Genomic DNA, 19191 nt, shown 5'->3' with positions numbered 1-19191 from the left:
TGAACCTTCTCTTACCATCACCATAGGTCTTGCGGTTGCTTGTCTTCTTCATAAACTTTCTAAGATTTCTAATCACAAATGCAACCTCCGCATTAGAATCTTCTTCTCCACTTGAGGAGTCATCCTTCACTTTCTTCTTCTTTTCTTGACTTGAAACTTCATGTTGTTGAGTTGCTTTAAGGGCGGCACTCTTATTGAATCCCATTGCATTAGGATTTTGATTGTGAGCATTGATTGCATCTTCATCTAGACACTCATGATGCTTGAGCTTTGAAAGAACTTCTTGAGGTGTCATCTCATCATAACCAGGCCTTTCCATGATCACGGACGCTAGCATGTTGTTCTTGGCTCTATAGGTTCTCAACATCTTTCTAGCAACTTTGTTGTCATCCCATTCGTTGCTACCAAGAGCTCTTATACAGTTGACCAATGCCATGAGCCTATCAAACATGGATTGTGTTGTTTCATTTTGCAAGAATACAAATCTTTCCAATTCACCATGAAGTAACTCTATGTTGCCTTTTCTCACACTTTTATCTCCTTCAAATGATACTTTCAAAGTATCCCAAATTTGCTTTGCACTTTCTATTCCATTCACTTTTCTAAACTCATCCGGAGCTAGGCTTGACACAAGCAATGCTACGGCTTGTGCATTTTGATGGAGGTTGTGCACTTCTTCTGGAGTTATCTCTCTATCTTCATCGGTAGGAATTATCACACCAACATCCACAACTTCCCAAAGTCCTGCGGCTATTAGATGCATCTTCATCTTGTAAGACCAATCGGTGTATCTTGTTCCATCAAAGTGAGGTGGCTTGCCAATATTGACGGGCGGAGTATGTAGTGTTGAACCTTTCATGATTTGTCCATAGTCAAAACTCATGTGTGAATATATTCCTTTTCCATGAGCATGCTCACCGGCTCCAATATCACTAGCGGCATCTTTGTTTGCTTCATTCTTATCACTAATATCATTCTTGCCACTTATTGCATCATCAACCTTCTTGCTCAATTCGTCCTTCAACTTGCTCATCTCTTCTTGCATCTTTTTCATTTCATCTTGAAAGAGCTTGACTTGAGCACTCATCAACTCTTCAGCTATTTTCTTGGCTATTTCAACGGCAACGGCTTGCATCTTGTCGGTCTCTGACATTGTTTCTTCTCACATGGTGAAACGCAAAGAGAAGACTTTGCTCTGATACCAATTGAAAGGATCTAACAATGCCTAGAGGGGGGTGAATAGGCGTATCTAAAAATTTACTGCAAATGCTAAGTTCAAATCTGTCAGCCACTGTCGGAAGTCCTGACGTTTGGGTCGGAACTCCTGACGTTGTCAGAAGTTCCGACGCAAACATCAGCAGTCCCGACGCCTAAGTGAACTACAAAAGTAGTGCCAAATTTAACTTTGCGGATAAATAATCTTACAACCTCACTTCCTAGTGGTTTGGTGAACATATTGGGTCACTCCCTTGACGCTGTAATGCCTCCAAACTGTAGATCGAGTCCAAACCCTAAAATGGAGATTTTGGAGACAGAGACAAACACATACAAGTAATCTCAAGCAATCACAACAACAACAAGCACGCGGGACACAAGGATTTATCCCGAGGTTCGGCAACCCCACAAAGGAGCTCCTACGTCCTCGTTGTTGAGGTGACCACTAAGGTCGAAGTCTTTTCCACCTCCTTGCCTCTCTCAAAGCGACCACAAAGGTCACTTGAGCTTTCCACTAAGAAATCGAAGGGTGATACAAACTTCCCAAGGCTCTTCCATAAGATGGAAGCTCTTGGGCAATGCCTAGCTGGCTAGGGGCAAAGCCCCAAGAGTAATAGACGCAAAGACAACCGGCTTGACGAAGAAATCAAGTGCTCAAGCTTTCCAAAGTGATGCTCTCACTTAATCCACTCTCCTTTCACTCAAAAACTAAGGGAATCGAAGATTTGAGCAAAGGAGGAAGGAGAGGGGTGCTTTAGTTGATTGGGAGCTGTTCAGCACGAAGTGAGTCAACTGTGAAATGAGTCTGTAACGGTTAGAAGTGAAGAGAGGAGTATTTATACTCCAAGTGAAAATCCAACCGTTCAGATCTACGTCGGAAGTCCCGACGCAGATTCCGGGACTTCCGACGTTAGCAGAAAATACTGTTCCCAATGGGTTAGAAGTCCACGGGTGAAAGTCAGTGTCGGAACTCCCAGCAAACGTCGGGACTTCCGATGGTCGGAACTCCCAACGTTCGTCGGGACTTCCGACGTGCACAGTTAAACAAACAGCCAGCACCGCTGATGCCGGGACTCCCGGCTTGGGTCAGGTCAGTGTCAGAACTCCCGGCGAACGTCGGGACTTCCGACGGTCGGAACTCCCGGTGAACGTCGGGACTTCCGACGTGCACAGACAGCGAGCAGTCAGAAGCACAGGTGCCGGGACTCCTGGCTTAGGTCGGGACTTCTGACTGTCGGGAGTTCCGACTTACATCGGGACTTCCGACACCGAAAGTCACAAAAAATTATTCTATGTGCTCGTGAAGTGCTAGAGTGACGTTCTTTTGATTTTATTTAAATGGTTGAGCACTCTATCTTCCTATGACCAACTAAACTTGCATCCCTCTTTATAGTGCGGCGGATCCTAAACTCAAAAACAAAATTAAAACCTTTGGAGATCGTTTTGAGTTCGTCCGCCTTTACAACTTCAAGAATTGAGGGATGCCATTTCATCTTTATCAACTCTTTGAATCTTTCATGGGACTAATAGCTGCAACATATCTCATTAAGATCACATTAGTCCCTAATTTGGATGTCATCAATACACCAAAACCCACTTAGGGGGCAAATGCACTTTCAGTATGTCACATCGTACCTAACGAATTCAGATATGGACTGTTGTAAAGAATACACCGAGATATCGTTATTATCATCAACAAGCCCTAATATACGACGAGCAAGGTAACGTGTAGTGAGTTGTTGATGATTTTCCTTCCCCCTATTGTCTAGGCAAGTGTGGGGTTCGACAACTTTAGTTATCCTCCACTTGCCATCACTCTGTCTCTTTTATGCATTTAACCTCCACATATAACCGTTTTTGCATATCACGTGGTACCTCAACTCCTAGTCCGAATGAGTGACGGTGTACGGCCTATGGTGGTACACAGCATAGTCCTGAAGGAAGAGTTTCATCTCTGACATTGCGTTGAATATCATTCCCTTCCTAAGGGTTTCTTTCTCATGGTTATATAATGAATTCCTACACATCTGAAGACCGGTGTCACAAACTGCCATATCTGTCATGCTGACATCCTTATAGTTCGGAACGCCCATAATAGGTATGTTCTTGGACCTTAGTTGCTCAAGCTCAGTCGCTGTGCAAGGTGGTGGTGGAACATACTACTGCGCTTCGCTAATTCTGGCCCATGAATCATAGGGGGTATCATCTGTAGCTAAATCTGTGACTAGTCTACCCTAAGCCTGGACACCATGCAAAACCTCAGTTGATACTGGTAATGGCATAGTATGAACCGGTATTGGAATGGCATCAGCCGGTGTTAGTATAACATCTGTACCTCCTTGGTCATCATCAGAATCATCTGAATCACTGCTAACTACATCACTGATCCTGTCCTCCTCCTCCTGCTCCTCCTCTTCCCGTTCGAAATCATTCACATCGAAGTCATTGCTTATACAACCTACTATGGTTGAATGAAACTGCTCCTGTGTCAACTGACCATCCAAATCCATATTACCCTGAGTTGCTTCCCCTTTGACCCCCAATTCTTACTCATTGCCTCCAACACCGTCAATGGACGGGCCATCCTGAACACCCTGCATCCTGTACCCATTCTCCACCACCACCTCAGCCATGGGCACATTGGAACCTTAGAGAACCCTAGTGTAGCGGGACCAGTGAGCAGGGTCGCGCAAGAGCATGAGGACATAGTGTGCCCTAGTCTTCCCAGTATCAAACCTCTCCTTCAGTGTGAAATCACCATCAAACTTTGCATTCAAACGAACACAAAGGTCATTGAAGCTAGGAGGTTCATCAAACCATTCCAATTCTTCTTCCATATCCTCAAATATACCATCTTCTCTCCTAACACTTCCTCCATACAAAACTCTAACACAACAATTCATCTGTAAAAGCATTTCAAGAAACTTCATCAAATCGTCGAAATCGTCGTACGTAATGTCTATAGTAATATTAATACATATTCTAACTATAACTATACTAACTAATCTAATATTAACATCTATACAAGGCTAACTACAATAACTAATTAGACTAAATCTAATGTATAACTAGACTCAATAACTGTACTAACTAAACTACCTAACTTTACTACATATACTAACTTACTATATTACCTATATTAACTAAACGAACTAACTTTACTAACTATACTAACTATACTTTAATAATTTTACTAACTTTATTAGGGGAGTACCTCGCTGCAGCGCGCTAGACCGGGCCGGGAGGCGCGGGCGCAGTCCTCGGCGGGCAGCCGCCGTGCGTGGCCGGAGGGGGTGGCGCGTCGGCGTGCGGGCTCGGCGGCCGCACCGGGCGGCCAGCGGCCGTGCCGTGCTCGGCGGGGGGCTGGCTGGCGCGGGTGGACGCGGCCGCGGCGGCCGACGTGCTCGGCGGCGGGCTGGCGCGGGCGGACGCGGGCGCGGCGGCCGAGCGGCCTTGCTACGCTGCTCGGGCAACGGCGGCTGCTCGGCCACCGGCGGACGCGGGCCGCAGTGGTCGGTTTTATTCGGCTCTGCCGCGCCACGGATCAGGGCGCGGCAGTGCCGCGCCAAGATCGGTGGCGCGGCAGGCGCTGCCCCGTTAGCTGTCAGCGATTCCGGTCGCCGCCACGTCAGCCCTCTGCCACGCCACCATGCATGGCGCGGCACAGGCATTTGACCGCGCCAGGGCAATAGGCGCGGCCAAAAGTGTTAGTTTTTTTTTAAAAAACCCGACCATATTAGATTTAAAATTAGTTTCCAAAAAATGTTAAAATTAAAAAAATATCCTCCTGCTATTGCCAATACACAGTTCTCGTAGTTGTGTCCATAAGTCCGTCAGACGGCTAGAGTTCCATATAAGACTGAACTTAACACACTTAAATAGGTCTTAAGATTTATTTGATTTTAGAATACAAAATGGGCTCCTAATTAAAATGTACCCAGGATTATATATATGACAGAATTGAGAAGTGAAGGAACAATTGAATGATGATGTGGTTGGTCATCTCTTTTGGGCCTGTTCGGCTAGTATTAAAACCGGCTGAAGCTGTTTTATTATGAGAGAAAAATACTGTAGATTCTAGCTGATAAGCCGGCTGATAAGTTCAAGCGAGCCGGCCTGGTCACGGAAAGAGGCACGAGCCCATGCGTATCCAGACCATGTCTCATACAGTGTTGCTGCTGGAATCTTAGCCATAGGAAGATTTTTTACTCTTAGAGGTGCCCTTATTGTCCGAAGCAGCTTGTGCTGATGAAGGCTAAAGATTTGTTTGGAACATGAGGAAAAAAATCATGTTCATATATTTTTAGTGTGAAATTAAATCAATATGAAATTTCTGCGTTTCAAACAAGTCTTAAAGGCACAACTATACAACGCTGTTAAGACTCAGTGCCCCACACAGCTTCCAGGCCCTCTAGTTCCTTATGCTTGGTTACTCCGCACTATTCTGCCACATAACTCACTGTTTATGAGCCAAAAAACCGAAGAAAATGAAGAAGCTTGTTGGAGCTCTGGCGGCTCTACAGTTGCGAAGCCGAAGCGACACGGAGCACCTCCAAATAGGCCCTTAATGGAACCTTACATTAAGGCCTAGAGTATTTCATTCTTATTCGATTATGTCCAATTCCATGTATTCTTGTGAAATAATATAAAACTAGAAGTATAACCTACATGTTGCTGTTAAAATTGAATGATATGAAATAAAATTATGCTATATATAATTCCTTATATGAATAGATAAACTATTATAAATTAATGTTAAGGGATGTCATGACAAGTTGAGGTGGACAACTAAATACATGTTGGATAGTGTCTCACTCGTAGTTGCAGATGCTAGTGGATAATAGCTGCATTTGATAGTGAACTGTTGAGGTGGGCAACTTGTGTATCAAGATAGAACTCTAGCGAAGTTTAGAATCATAAAGATTATATAGAACTCTAGTGGGGTTTAGGATTATAAATATATATGGATATAGATAACATATATATATATATATATATTGTAACTTGTAAGAGATGGTTCTATTCATCAACTTAAACCTTTTTGTTGACGTGGCAATCTTGAAAAGAAGCAAACAGAACTTTCTGTTAAGATTGGCTTAATACTAAGTCCTAGGATTTTTTTTCTAAAAAAAAGTCCTAGGATTTTGAAACCCCAAACCCCATTTGGCCATTTCCTAATGCCAAAAGGTCCTTGTCCTATGTTGCAGCTACACACGACTTCCGCGGGTGGTAGACGCGAATTCCACACCGAGCAGGCGTCGGCGGCCATCGTCGTCGTCCCCTCCTCGCCGCCACCATGCCGCGCCTTTGCACAGTCAAGGTTTGCCGATCCCCGCCTCTTTCTTATCTCCCATGGACTTACTGTTTTCTTCGCTCCTGCCTTGGTTCGGCACAAGAACTGAGGCAAATCGATTGGGATGTCGGGTTATTTGAGACATAAAAAGCATTGCGTAACGCGGGTTTCGCTCAATTCAACTTTTGGCTTGCTCAGGTGGTGAGAGAAGAAGATTTGCGCTCGCAGATTGGGCATGATGGCCACTACTTTGATCTCGCCGATTTCAGCAGGGTCCCGGCTTTCCTGGTCGGGGTAGACACGCCCCTCTGCCGTTTCAAGGTATCGTCCTGTATACTTGTACAGCTGTGCTGGTGACGGAGACTGAGAACTTAGCCTCCAATTTTGGTTGCTACTAGCTAGGCTTTTAGATTTTCTATTTTAGGAGTTTCTTCTTCGGGAAGCCCTCTGCTTGCTTACCTACGTTTTATTAAGTTTTTTTTTTAGGGAAAACAGGAGGGGTAACTGGCTGGTCTGAAACTTGGCTGGTTATGCGAGAGAAATACTGCAGCGGCTGAAAGATGCACAGTGATTTGTGAGAGAAGCAGCCGGCTGGTCTGAAAAAATCAGACCAGCGAACGGCGCCTAAACTAAGTGTTACAGGTATCAAATACAGGGATCAGGAAACAAAGAAAGTTACAAAGAAAATTAATAAGATTACACTACGTTTTATTACGTTTTATTAAGTTGGAAAAACATGCACTGCTCTGCGCAGATTCTGGATTGTAGGAACGAACCCCCAGTTATAAGCAGTATAAAACATTGAGGCAGGTAACTGCTGATTAAGATGCAAAAGAAGTGCTCTCACAACGGTTAGGTCTTAAGCTTAAAACATATTTTGGTTTAGGAGATGAAATTTAAGCTGAACTAGGCATGCTGCGAATCTTTGGTTGTTTGTACTTTATATTCATCATGCAATGCTACTCGTTTGTCAGACCAATATCATCATTAATATAGTGCCAAGGAAAAAAACATAGTATGTAGAAAATAGTGATCCTAAGTCCTAACAACAACAACTCAAAAGTTTCATGATCGGTAACCATAGAAGGCACAGTCTGCCATATCGACACTGGTCAATTCCTAGATTAGTCCTCTATTAGGTAACTTTGCATAAGTAGTTTGACTGCTAAATTAGTAACCAAGAATAGGCCATCAATTCTGTAGAAGGGCATCACACTCCTCTCTGGAGAAAATGGAATTTACAGCATGGGACCATATGCCAATCTGGCTATGCAACCTGAAAAACCAAAATAGTGATGTAGTAGTTGCTAATTTACTCATAAGTGCTGCTCTTCTTAGTGCCTTAATCTTGTGACTTGGGAGGACATTATTTCTGCTGTTCTGCAACACCTGTAAGTTGACAAGTTATACTATTCCTTTTTTTGTCTAAATGAACTATAAGGTCAGCGCGTGTTTTCAGTGAAGCCTAAATTTTGGTTTGCTCATCTAGTTTTGTCAACTGAGTCTGTAAGATTTCATTCTGTATTCAATATGGATCCATATCTTGCTGCAGATTTGTTAAAAATTTGAGATGCTAAAACATTACGGATATGGCAGGCTGTGCCCAGACTCCTCAGGGGCCAACATAGGCATGATATATCACATGCCAATATGCCATGTGTTGTGCTAGTGCTAGATGATGTGGTGTGCCAGGCTGCTGGCATCCAATGTAGTATTGTTTTACTGTTGTGACATGCCATGAGTGATCTCATTGTTTTAATAATGCGATTCAACAAACCAAGCTTTACTAAGCATGGTCTAAATGTACATAAACCCACTTCCAAAATAAAAAGAGTGGCCTGCAACAAGATTTACCTAAAGGCACACATCCAATCATCTCTCAATGCTGCTTATATTTTTTTCAACCTATTATTCATGTTTGTTTGGCCCTTTACATGGTTTGGGTTCTGCGGCTTTATGCAAATTGTGATATTATAGTCCAAAGAAGTTCCTCATATTTCAAAGTTGCTGTTGTTGCCTGTAGATGTGGACGAATTAAAATACCAACTGGTTGTTTTATATCTGACAATTGTATTAACTCGTATTTTCTATTTTCTATTTGCATGCTAAACTAGTGAATTGATTCATATGCTTATCACCTTGTGTGGTTGGAGCTACATGCTTGCAAATATGGGTAGTCCTTATATAATGCTAGCTGCTATTGGTCAAATTATTTATTTTTTTCCTCAGGAGAATCTTGTGGCGTACTTGATTTATAGTTCACATCGAAGTGTTTCTTTAGTTCTAATTTTAATGTTCATTTTTTCTCTAGTTGACAAGTTAAGCTGATGTTTGCGGTAGTTAAACCTATATCAGACCAACATAGCTTTTCTGATATCACTGTCAATAGTGATCATCTGATTTTACATAATTCGCCTAGATAAGTACTTGAAGTGTTGACCTATCTGCCTACCTATGGTCCTTGTTTGTTGCAAGCACAGCAGAAAAAAATAAATTCTGCAAGCCGAAAATAATTTAATGTTAATGCATAGCTTCATTTCATTAGACTGCCTGGACTACAGGATGGGATTCTGTAATTGAAATTTAGTTAGTTTTTTCACCTAAAATGTTGTACTGGTATATGGACAACATATTTAACCATGTTGGTTCGAAGCAGCCTCTCCGCAGATTTTGTGGGGGGAAGGCTTGCCTCGGTTTTTCCCTTCCCCAGACCCCACTCATGTGGGAGCCTCCGGCACTGGGTCTGCCCTTTTAAATACTCTAATGAGAAAAGAAACTGTATGCTAAAATGTATGTTTCAAGTTCGAGAAAAGAAACTGTATGCTTAAAAAAAGCTGTATGTTTTAAGCCTATGCTTGTGCCACAAAACATCTCTTGCAATTTAATTCAATTCATTATCTTATATTTCTTATGTGGAAATTTATACAATTCTTTCCAGATTGCAATGGGCTTGTTACACCTTTCTGTTGTCATCTACATCTTTACTAACTTATCCTAGTATCCTACCGCGCACAACATTACATCATGGAAATTTTAAAATCTTTTCATATTGCTCATGGTTCCATTTTTTACTTCTTGTGCTGTTGTACACAAAAAGGAGATTGATGCTCATGAGCTTGCTGGGTATACTTTAGTGGAATTCTTTGTTACGCTTTATAATGCTCCTTATTGTGGATCTATTATGTGATCTTTATATGTCACCTTAGGTCCATATTTTGGTCTGCAGAAGTTATATTTTTTTAACTAAAATTTGTGAAAATTATTGTTTGTTTTCCATCATATGAATACTTGACCCAAGCAAAGATTAAAAAATGCACTCCTAATTTTGTGTTCCAGTTTATCTTGTATATGCTGTAAAAAGATAAATCTGTCTGATTATGTTTATGATTCTTAGATTCTGTCATTATTTGTGGCTCATAGATAGAGTACTTCCTTTCAAAAAAAACCACAGTACTGAGTGCTTGATTTGCTCCTCAGGAACAACTAGCTGAAGCATTTGGCATCCCAGTTCAATCTCAACGCCTCTGGTTGTTTGTTCGACAACAAAATGGGACATTCCGCCCTTGCACGCCTTTAGCTCCCAATGAAGAGGAACTATCTGTATGTTGCTGGTTGAAGTCTGTTTTCTCTGGCATAAATTATGTCGTTCTTTTAATAAATATAATAAATTAATATTTTTGAGTCAGAATAAGACTTCCTTCCATTGCTCCAGCACCTCATTCAAATGATTTGTTGAGCCTGCATTGTCACAAAGTAATAGACCCAAGGGAATTTCTACTTACAGTGTACTGGTTATTCTCGCCAGTAACCATACTTACTTGTGGGTCCTGGTATATTCTGCAACTGGTCAAAAGTTAGGTTTAAGGCTTTTGTAAAAGAAGTTTAAAAGCTTTGTCATAACTACTAGTACATGGTGCTCCTGCTCGCCTGGTTAAGGGACCCACATTTTGTTCATATCATATTGATCAACCCGGTTAGAGTTTGTTACACGACGGATTCAAAATTTGGTATAGAAAAGATTGGCATGTTATAAAAAATTTCTGGTGAATGTCCATCTAGTTTTTGTTAATAGTTCCTGATTTTTTTACTGTAGACAAAGAGGCCCGCAACTATGTCCAAGACAATGAAGAGGTTCTTTCATAGTGGTAGAAAATATCATGGAGATCTGAACATGTGTTGGATTGGGTGCCCACATGTATGGAACTATATTTGGAAAAGATTGATGTGCTTGACAGTTCCTCTAGTAACCTGAACCATAAACAAGATATGTGAGGCCCTACGTGTCACGTGTGCAAATTCTCCACTAAGTCAGTTTTATATGGTGGTTTTTCCACCATGGAGGTCCCAATGCAGCCTAATCTCCCATTATCATGTCCAGTTTCCTGTGTAGTGCGTCTAGCGGATGGTGATGTTGCTGGCATCTTGGCGCACTTCGACTTTGAGGTAGAAGCAGAGGAGGCCCAGGTCACTCATGTCGAACACCTTCATTTGTGCCTTGAAGGCCTCCACCTCCTCTTTAGCGCCGGTGATGATCAGGTCATCGACGTAGACGCTGACGAGTTGGACAGAGCGCCCGCTGCCCACCGGTACACCGCCGCCTCGTGCGCGCTCTGCTGGAAGCCCATGTCCTTGAGCGTGGCGTCCAACTTCGTGTTCCAGGCGCGCGGCGCCTGACGCAGGTCGTACAGTGCCTTGCGCAAGCGGTACACCTAGCCTTCTTCTCCGGCGACAGCGTAGCCTGGTGGATGACGCACGTACACCTCCTCCTTAGGTCGCCGTTGAGGAAGGCGGACTTGACATCCATGTGGTGGATGCGCCATCCCTCCTGGCCACCAACATGAGGAGGACACGGACCGACTCCATGCGCGCCACCGAAGCAAACGCGTCGTCGTAGTCGATCCCCTCTTGCTGGATGAAGCCGTGCGCCACTAGTCGTGCCTTGTGTTTGATCACTGCCCCAGCCTCATCCTTCTTCAGCTTGAACACCCATTTCAGGGTGATGGGGCAGTGGCTGTCGGATAGATTGACCAGCTCCCAAGTGCGGCTTTGCTCGACGGACTTGAGCTCCTGCTCCATTGCAACGCGCCACACCGGATCGCCTTCAGCTTCGGCGTAGGTAGGAGGCTCGCCGGCAACATCAGGTGCAACTGAACATCGAAGTCACGCTGCGCTGGAGCTGGTGGAGGCTGATCGTGTGGTAGCGGTAGAGGAGAGGTTCGTCGTCGTGGTAGGCGTCCGAACGGTCCTTGTCATCCTTTAGCGGCGTGGCGAACTCGATCGGAGGTTGCCGCCATGTCCTGGTGTTGCAGCTAGCGTAGCTGGGAAAGCAGCAGCCGGGGACGCAGGTGGAGTGGCTGGCTATGGCGCTGGTGGAGTAGCCGCTAGTGCCGATGAACCTACGGGCTCCCCCGGATTTGGTGACGGCGAGCGCAGCAGAGCTGGTGATGAAGACGACGCCGGAGAGGACGATCCAGGTTCCGCTGGGACGCGCACTCTGTGCTCCCCTTGCTCCTCCAGGCCACGCATACTCGACGACGAAGTCAGTCGCCGCCGATGCTGAGCCTCCGAGGTCCACCTTTGTCTAATCCCAGCCGCGCCCTTCGTCGAAGATGACGTCGCGCGCCACATGCACGCGCTAGGTCACCGAGTCGAGGATGCGGTACGCCTGCGCCCCCTCTACGTACCCGATGAAGACGCCGAGCTTGCTACGGTCATCGAGCTTCCCTAGCTGGTTCAGCTCCTTGACGTAGGCGATGCAGCTGAATGTCCGTAGATGTCCGACCACCGGTGTGCGCCCATGCCAAGCCTAATAGGGGGTCTTGCCTTGCAAGCTCTTGGTCGGTGAGCGATTAAGTAGATGAACTTCCGTCATCACTGCCTCCCCCCAATACACGGCTGGCATGCCTCTATGCTTCAGCAGCGCCCGTGCCGTTGCGACCACGGTCTAATTCTGGCGCTCGACCACCACGTTCTGCTAAAGGCGAGTAGGGGGGGGGGGAGAAGTGGCACTGAATGCCTTCATCGGTGTAGTAGGCGCCGAACTCTGCGGCAGTGAATTCCCCGCTGTTGTCGGTGCGCAGCACTCGAAGCTTACAACCGCTCTCCTTCTCCGTAGCTGCCTGTACTTGCTTGATGGCGTGCTCAGCAGCTCCCTTGGTCGGCAAAAGGACCGCCCACATGAAGCGGGACGCGTCGTCCACCAGTACAAGGAGCGTCGTCCGCCTGGAGTCACCGGCGTCACGGGCCCGCGTAGGTCGCCGTGAACAAGCTCGAGTTGCTCCTACGTGCGGTACAGGGCTTGACGTGGGAAGGGGCGCCTCCTCTGCTTCGTGGCGATGCAGGTGTCACAGAGCTACTCGACGTGGTTGATCACCGGCATCCCGCGTGCCATAGCCCCCTTGCCCAGCTTGTGCAGCACCTCGAAGTGGAGATGGCAGAACCGTTTCGTGCCAGCGCCACGCTTCATAGTCTCCGCGTGCGGCGAGGCAAAGTGGCCGAGCCACCTCAAGATGGAGGACATAGAGGCGGTTCGGACTGCGGCGGACCTTGACGAGAAGCGACCACGCCGATCCCAAATCTAAAGGATGCCCATGTCGATCTTCGCCTCTGATCCGCCCTCGTCCAGCTGCTCGAGACTCATGATCGAGTTGCGCAGCGCCGTGATGAAGTAGACACCGTGCAACAACCGGTGCTCGCAAGTCTTGCCCGCGAACACGATCGAGCCGACGCCTTGTATCTCCACCCTTGAGGAATCGCCGAACGTGACCGAGCCACGTACATTGAAGTCGATGTCGAAGAAGAGCTCATGGCAGCCGGTCATGTGGTGGGTGGCGCTGCTATCAAGGTACCAGTCGTCGAGCTTCTCGCCGGTGCCGGTACCGAGGAAGGCTCGGGCTCGCGATTCGTTGAAGTGGAGGTTGGCGGCTGCGGGCACGGTGCAGAAGGTTGAAGTTTGTGCCTTTCCTCTGCTCTCTCCTGTCTCTAGCTCTAGGAAGCTGTGAGCCAGGAACAACTCCTCTGCTTGCGCCATGTGCGCTGCACCACCGTGCTCGCGTCGAGGCTGGCGGCACTCCTTGGCCCAGTGGCCCGTTCCGCCGCAGTTGAGGCAGATGTCGTCGCGGGCTGCCTTGCGTTCGCCGCCGGCAACACCTGCCTTGATTCCTTAACCGCCACCGTCACGGTCACCAGCGCGATCGCCCTTGGGCTTGCCCTTCTTGCCGCTGTGCGGACGCCGGTGACGCTCCTTGGACGTGTTGGTGCCTTCCCCCTTCTCCTTCTGCCGAGCGAGCCACTGCTCCTTGGTGTACAGCAGCTTGCCGCCGATGGTGACCGGCTCGGTGGGAGGCGCCTCCTCGCGATCATCCACCCCCTTCAGCCTCCCTGTCACCTCCTCGATGGTGAGATCCTCAAAGTCGAGGAGCGTCTCCATCGCCAGCGCGATCTGGGAGTACTTCGTCGTGACAACGCGCAGGAGCTTCTCCACCGCCCGCGCCTCTGTGAGGTCGTCATCGCCATGGCGGGTCATCTGCTACATCCGAAAGACGAAGGGCAAAGTCATCGACTTCCTCACCAGGGTGGAAAGTCGGGTGATCCCAGCCTTGGTGGAGCCGCTACAACGTCCCCCGGCGGACACAATCAACGCCGACGCGTGCCGCAGCGATGGAGTCCCACGCATGCTTGGCGGAGGCCTTGTCGGCAAGGGTAGCTCCCAGCTCTGGAGGAATGGCGGTGAGGATAGCCTCGAGTGCTCGCCGGTCGTTGTGGAAATCGACGACGCCGTCCTCGACTGCATCCCAGGGCCTGCATCTTGACCTTCATCAGCAGAGATCACTCGTGGTAGTTCGTCTTGGTGAGCATCGGCCACGGCGTCCCCGCTCCCGAATCCTTGTAGACAGTATGCACGACCGGTGATCGGCCACGGCGCTCGCGACGTCGCTTAGGTGATGGCGACTCGCGACGCGGTGGCAGCTGCTCCATCTCCGCGCGCAGAGCCTCGGCAGCAGCCACTGCAGCCTGGGCTGCGGCTGCCTGGCCGTCTCAGCCACACACGCTGCTGTGGCCTCCGCAGCGGCATCTGGCACAACCGTGCCGGTGGCTGCGGCGGCGCGGGCTCTGGCGCCGGCAGATCCTCCAGAGAAACTAGAGTGGTTAGATTTGGACATGGTGGCTCTCAACTCTCAAGATAACCTATGCTCTAGAGTCTAGATACCAATTGTTGGCCAGGTAACACAAAGTGGAACTCTGATTTCGAACTGCCAGAGGGCAGCTTGGCCATAGGCCGCTTATTCCATTATATAGGGAAAAACAAACTTGGTTTACAAGGAAAAAACACCTTACCTGCTACAACATATTCTAACCATTAAAGTGGATGCTGAGCATATTCTAAGTACTAGGCTTGCAGCAGCTGAAAACAGTTTGACAGAAAACAGTAAATAGCTAAGAGTTTAACTAGATACATAGAGCAGCACTCAAGCTTAACTCTCATCCTGTCTCCTCAGGCCTGTCTCTAATTCAACTGAGGTGGAATTCAAATTTACCTCTTACCACCAGGGAAGCTACAGCCTTGGGTTTATGTTCTGTTGCAAATTGCAATATCACAACAATAGATAATCTAACTAATTAGTCTTATTAATCCTTGTGGCCACCTGCTGCTGCATCTCATGTGCATCCACTCTTTCCCTGGCACTGGGTCATAGCAACTCTTGAATGGAAATTTCTGTTTTGTTAGCTTGGTAGTCAGATGCCAGCTTTGTTTAATATGTTCCTTATATGGTTTATTTTGATGGCAATGCATGCCCTTTTTGTTTGCTTCCTTTTGTTGTTACCTATTTATATAATCTGTTTCGTTCATGAAAGATTGATTATGAAAATTCACTTTTGTAGGTAGGAATGGAGTCATCGGAAGAATCTAATGCTTGTGAGCTGCATCTGTTTTTGGAGGTTAGACTTTAACTTCAAAAAATATTTTCTCATACATTATGTAGCATCCCAGGATAAAAGTTTTGCTAAAGCCCAGCCCTGAAGCAAGATACCTACAGGTCACTGCTATACACATGGGCCAAGAAGTGTTCAGCACTAGCAGAAAAATGCTACAGGGTTCAAACATAGTAACTCTGGGTTAGCTCTTCTGTCCTGCAGGATGGCTGTATTTTGGTGAATTTTGGACCCCCGGGGAGTTACATCAAGATTCTTTAAAAGAATGCTTCCCACTCCATCCAATGAGTTACTGCTTACTGAATTTTCCTTAATATGCGCTCACTGTAGGTGCTTCATCCTCTTCGTGTGCGCAATATGATTAGCAAAGACGACATATTGGTGTTCCTAAAGCTGTATGACCCAGGTCAAAGACAGCTACGGTCAGTGCGGTTTATTGACTGCCCCCTCTCTTTTTTCCTACTTTGGTAATCTTAAGAACTTTCACTCAATTTGATTGTTTTGAATGTGAAAAATAGATATGTCGGCACACTCTTTGTCACAGCTTCGTCAAGGCCTTCATGTATTCTTCCAAAGCTAAGAACTCTAGCTGGTTTTCATGCATACGAAGAAATTGAATTGTATGAGGTTTGGTTTTATACCTTTGTAAAGTAGATAAACCTAATCCTAATTGACATGGTCTTGTTGTAATTCTCGATCATATTTAATGATTTCTCACTTGAACATGCAGGAAATAAAATTCGAACCGACGTTGATGTGTGAGAGGATTGACATTAATGGTACCTTTGCATATAGTCAGGTTTGTTTATAGTACTTGTCATCTCATTTCTATTTGTTTGTGTCCTTATATACCCCCCCCCCCCCCCCTCTTTTCAGATTGAAAATGGGGACATTATTTGCTACCAGAAAACAGCCAACTCAGAGGACAAATATCCTAATGTTGAATTGTTCTTCAAGCATGTTCTTGGTCAGAAGGTGCCTGTTCTATCTAAAACTTGATCTTCAGTTTGTTGCCTAGTGTGGCAAGATCTTGTTCTCCCTTATATGCTTCCTTTACCATTAGATCTTTCCTTCTTTGGTTGTACAGACTACAGAGGGAGCCCAGATGGTTGTGTTTTTCTTTGACATTGTCTGCTGTAATGGTTTGAATAAATATGACTCCCATAATTACATGTAGGATCCACAAATAAGGATACAGGCTCTAGAAGAGGAGGTTGCTGCTATGTTAAAAAATCAGGTTTGTCGTGAAAAGGACGCAAAAAAAGGTAGATCAATATCACAAGAACATATCTTGGTTCATATGCATTTAGAAGAGAAACTTGCAGCAGCAACATATAACTTCCATTTATGTAACGCAGAATGTGATGAGTTGAAACAGGAACGAGATAATGCACTGCGACAGGTCGATGAGTTACGTGATCAGAACAGGCATATTATTCTCGAGTTCTCCCTTGAGGATTTGGAACAAGCGACAGAGAATTTCAGTGATGTGTGCAAGGTTGGAGACACCGAATATGGGCGCGTATACAAAGGCATAGTACATAAGACCATGGTGGCAATCAAGCTATCATGTTCCCAAAGCTTATTTCAACAGGAGGTAGGTCTGCTGAGTGTGTTTGTTGTCTTTAGATGAGTCCTTTCTCTAATGCTTGGTTATTGCAGGTTTCTATTCTTAAAAAAATGTAGACATCCAAACATAGTCACCATTATTGGAATATGCTCAGAAGCCTCTGCTCTAGTATACGAGTGGTTACCGAATGGAAATCTTGAAGACTGCATTGTTAGCTCAAATAACTCCCCACCTCTGCCATGGTGCAAACGTACACAAATCATTGGTGACGTTTGCTGCACGCTGCTATTCCTTCATGCAAATAAACCCAGTGCTTTGGTCCATGGCGATTTCCGGCCTTGCAACATCCTCATTGATGCCAATTACAGAAGCAAGCTTTGCAACTTTGGTATGTCCAACCTGTTTCTTGCGCCTGGAGCGTTCCCACCAAACCTCAATGTGAGGCTGCCATACATGGACCCGGAATTTCTCACCACGGGGGAGCTCACGCCACAATCTGATATCTACTCACTGGGTGTCATTATTCTGCGTCTCTTGACTGGAATGTCTCCACTGTCTATAGCAAAGAAAGTGGCGTCAGCTCTGGAGAGTGACAGCTTGCATCTGATGATAGATAAATCAGCTGGGGACTGGCCCTACACGCAGGCCAAGCAGTTAGCAGTCCTCGGTCTGAGCTGCGTGGAAATGACACCAGAGAAACGTCCTGATCTGTTAACACAGGTTTGGAAAGTCATTGAGCCCATGGCCACGAGGCCTCTTGTGGCTTACTTCCAATCAGCCTCTGGAGGAAGCTCTGCACCGGCTCACTTCTTCTGTCCAATTCGCATGGTAATTAACTCTGCCAGCACTTTATTAGACCAGTTGGGACAAATGGTAGTTACTGAGAAATTATTTTCTACACCATGCAAAGAAATCCCTTTCCCCTGGACTGTTCAGTGTTTTTCTTCTTCTTAAGAATCCTGCATAGAGTTCTGAATAGACTGAAGTGCATTTACGAAGTGGTCATTTGCATTTTTCAGGAGATCATGAAGGATCCTCAAGTGGCATTTGATGGATTCACCTATGAATCAGGAGCCATAAGGCAATGGCTTGATCGTGGGAACAGTAGGTCTCCGATGACGAATCTCGCCCTTCCAAATCGAGATATCATCCCTAATCATGCCCTTCGGTCTTGCATCCAAGAGTACCTTGAGTTTCAGCGGCAACAAGGACAGAATCTGGACCCCTAAGGTACTCTGCCATAGAACTTGCTGCGTTTAGGTGCATAGCTTGACTATGTTAATTCAATCCAGCGGATTTTGGATGCCAAGAAAAATCTGTACCCTTGCAGTGGTAGCCATCTGCAAGCAACATAACAAAGTCAGTAGACGTGTGTTGAATCATGGATGACATTCTAGGATTTTTTATAACCTTTTGTAATCAATATCTTAATACTAAACTCTTGTAACTTTGGACTCCCCTTGTGGTGTGGCCGCTGTGCCACATGCACTGGCACGGCAAGGGTGCCACCCTAGTGCAGCCTGCCAGCATGGAAGCGCTTTGGGTTCCACCAAGCTTTGCCTGCTGTTGCCATCGGCTGAAATCCGGCGATTTTGGACTCCCCTTGTGGTGCTGTGATTGAGCAAGGTTGTATTTGGTAGTTTAATAGTTGAACTCGCTCGCCTAAGGTTATGCAATGGTTTTGAATTTCTAAGAGCAACTCTACTAGATTGAGAAAACTCAGTCTCATATATCAGGTTAAAAGGAGACTGAAAAACTAATACAAGCTATGCGGAAGATGTGCTCCAACAGATTGAGAAATCTCCACCCCCTTTATACATAGGATTCGCATGTCTTTTCTCTCTTGTCCTTCCTCCGCTGCAACGACGGTGGCAGGTGGCACGGAGGAGCAGTGCACGATGGCGGCCTGCCTAGAGGAGCGACAGCGTGGTGACATCTCGCTTAGAGGAGCGGTGCACGGTAGCGGGTAGCCTGGAATGGAAGACGAAGCGTGGTGGCTGCGATGAGAATCGCGTATCGTGTTGTGTGGCTCGGCGTGGGATAGAAAGGAAAAAAGGGATGGATTGCTCTCTCATTTCTTTGAGGGTCTGAGAGAGGATCTGATTTTTTTAGAGAAACAAGATAGAAAAGGGGATCTGTCAGTGCTATTTTTTTTGCCTCTCAGACCTCTTTTTACAAT

The 19191-nt window shown here is 46.2% G+C and overlaps 1 protein-coding gene across 1 annotated transcript; it reads left to right on the top strand.

The window, feature by feature from the left end:
• Nucleotides 1-6414: 6414 nt before the first annotated feature.
• LOC136542646 (U-box domain-containing protein 57-like) lies at nt 6415-18701 on the top strand. Its single transcript, XM_066535176.1, has 13 exons — nt 6415-6535; nt 6707-6829; nt 9986-10108; nt 15392-15448; nt 15647-15661; nt 15773-15864; nt 15961-16069; nt 16173-16241; nt 16319-16417; nt 16620-16707; nt 16801-17056; nt 17105-17840; nt 18032-18701. Exons 1-13 carry the CDS (start codon nt 6512-6514, stop codon nt 18239-18241), a joined length of 2001 nt encoding a protein of 666 aa, XP_066391273.1. The 5' UTR covers nt 6415-6511; the 3' UTR covers nt 18242-18701.
• Nucleotides 18702-19191: the final 490 nt, after the last annotated feature.

The sequence above is a fragment of the Miscanthus floridulus genome, chromosome 1 (genome assembly GCF_019320115.1).
Source record: "Miscanthus floridulus cultivar M001 chromosome 1, ASM1932011v1, whole genome shotgun sequence".
Lineage (NCBI taxonomy): Eukaryota > Viridiplantae > Streptophyta > Magnoliopsida > Poales > Poaceae > Miscanthus > Miscanthus floridulus.
This window is presented reverse-complemented; position numbering and strand designations above follow the sequence as displayed.

Coding starts and splice junctions, on each gene's coding strand:
- LOC136542646 (XM_066535176.1), top strand. CDS start 6,512: ATGCCGCGCCTTTGCACAGTCAAG. Junction 16,070..16,172: donor AAGAAATTGAATTGTATGAG/GTTTGGTTTTAT, acceptor TTGAACATGCAG/GAAATAAAATTCGAACCGAC. Junction 16,708..16,800: donor TGAAAAGGACGCAAAAAAAG/GTAGATCAATAT, acceptor TATGTAACGCAG/AATGTGATGAGTTGAAACAG.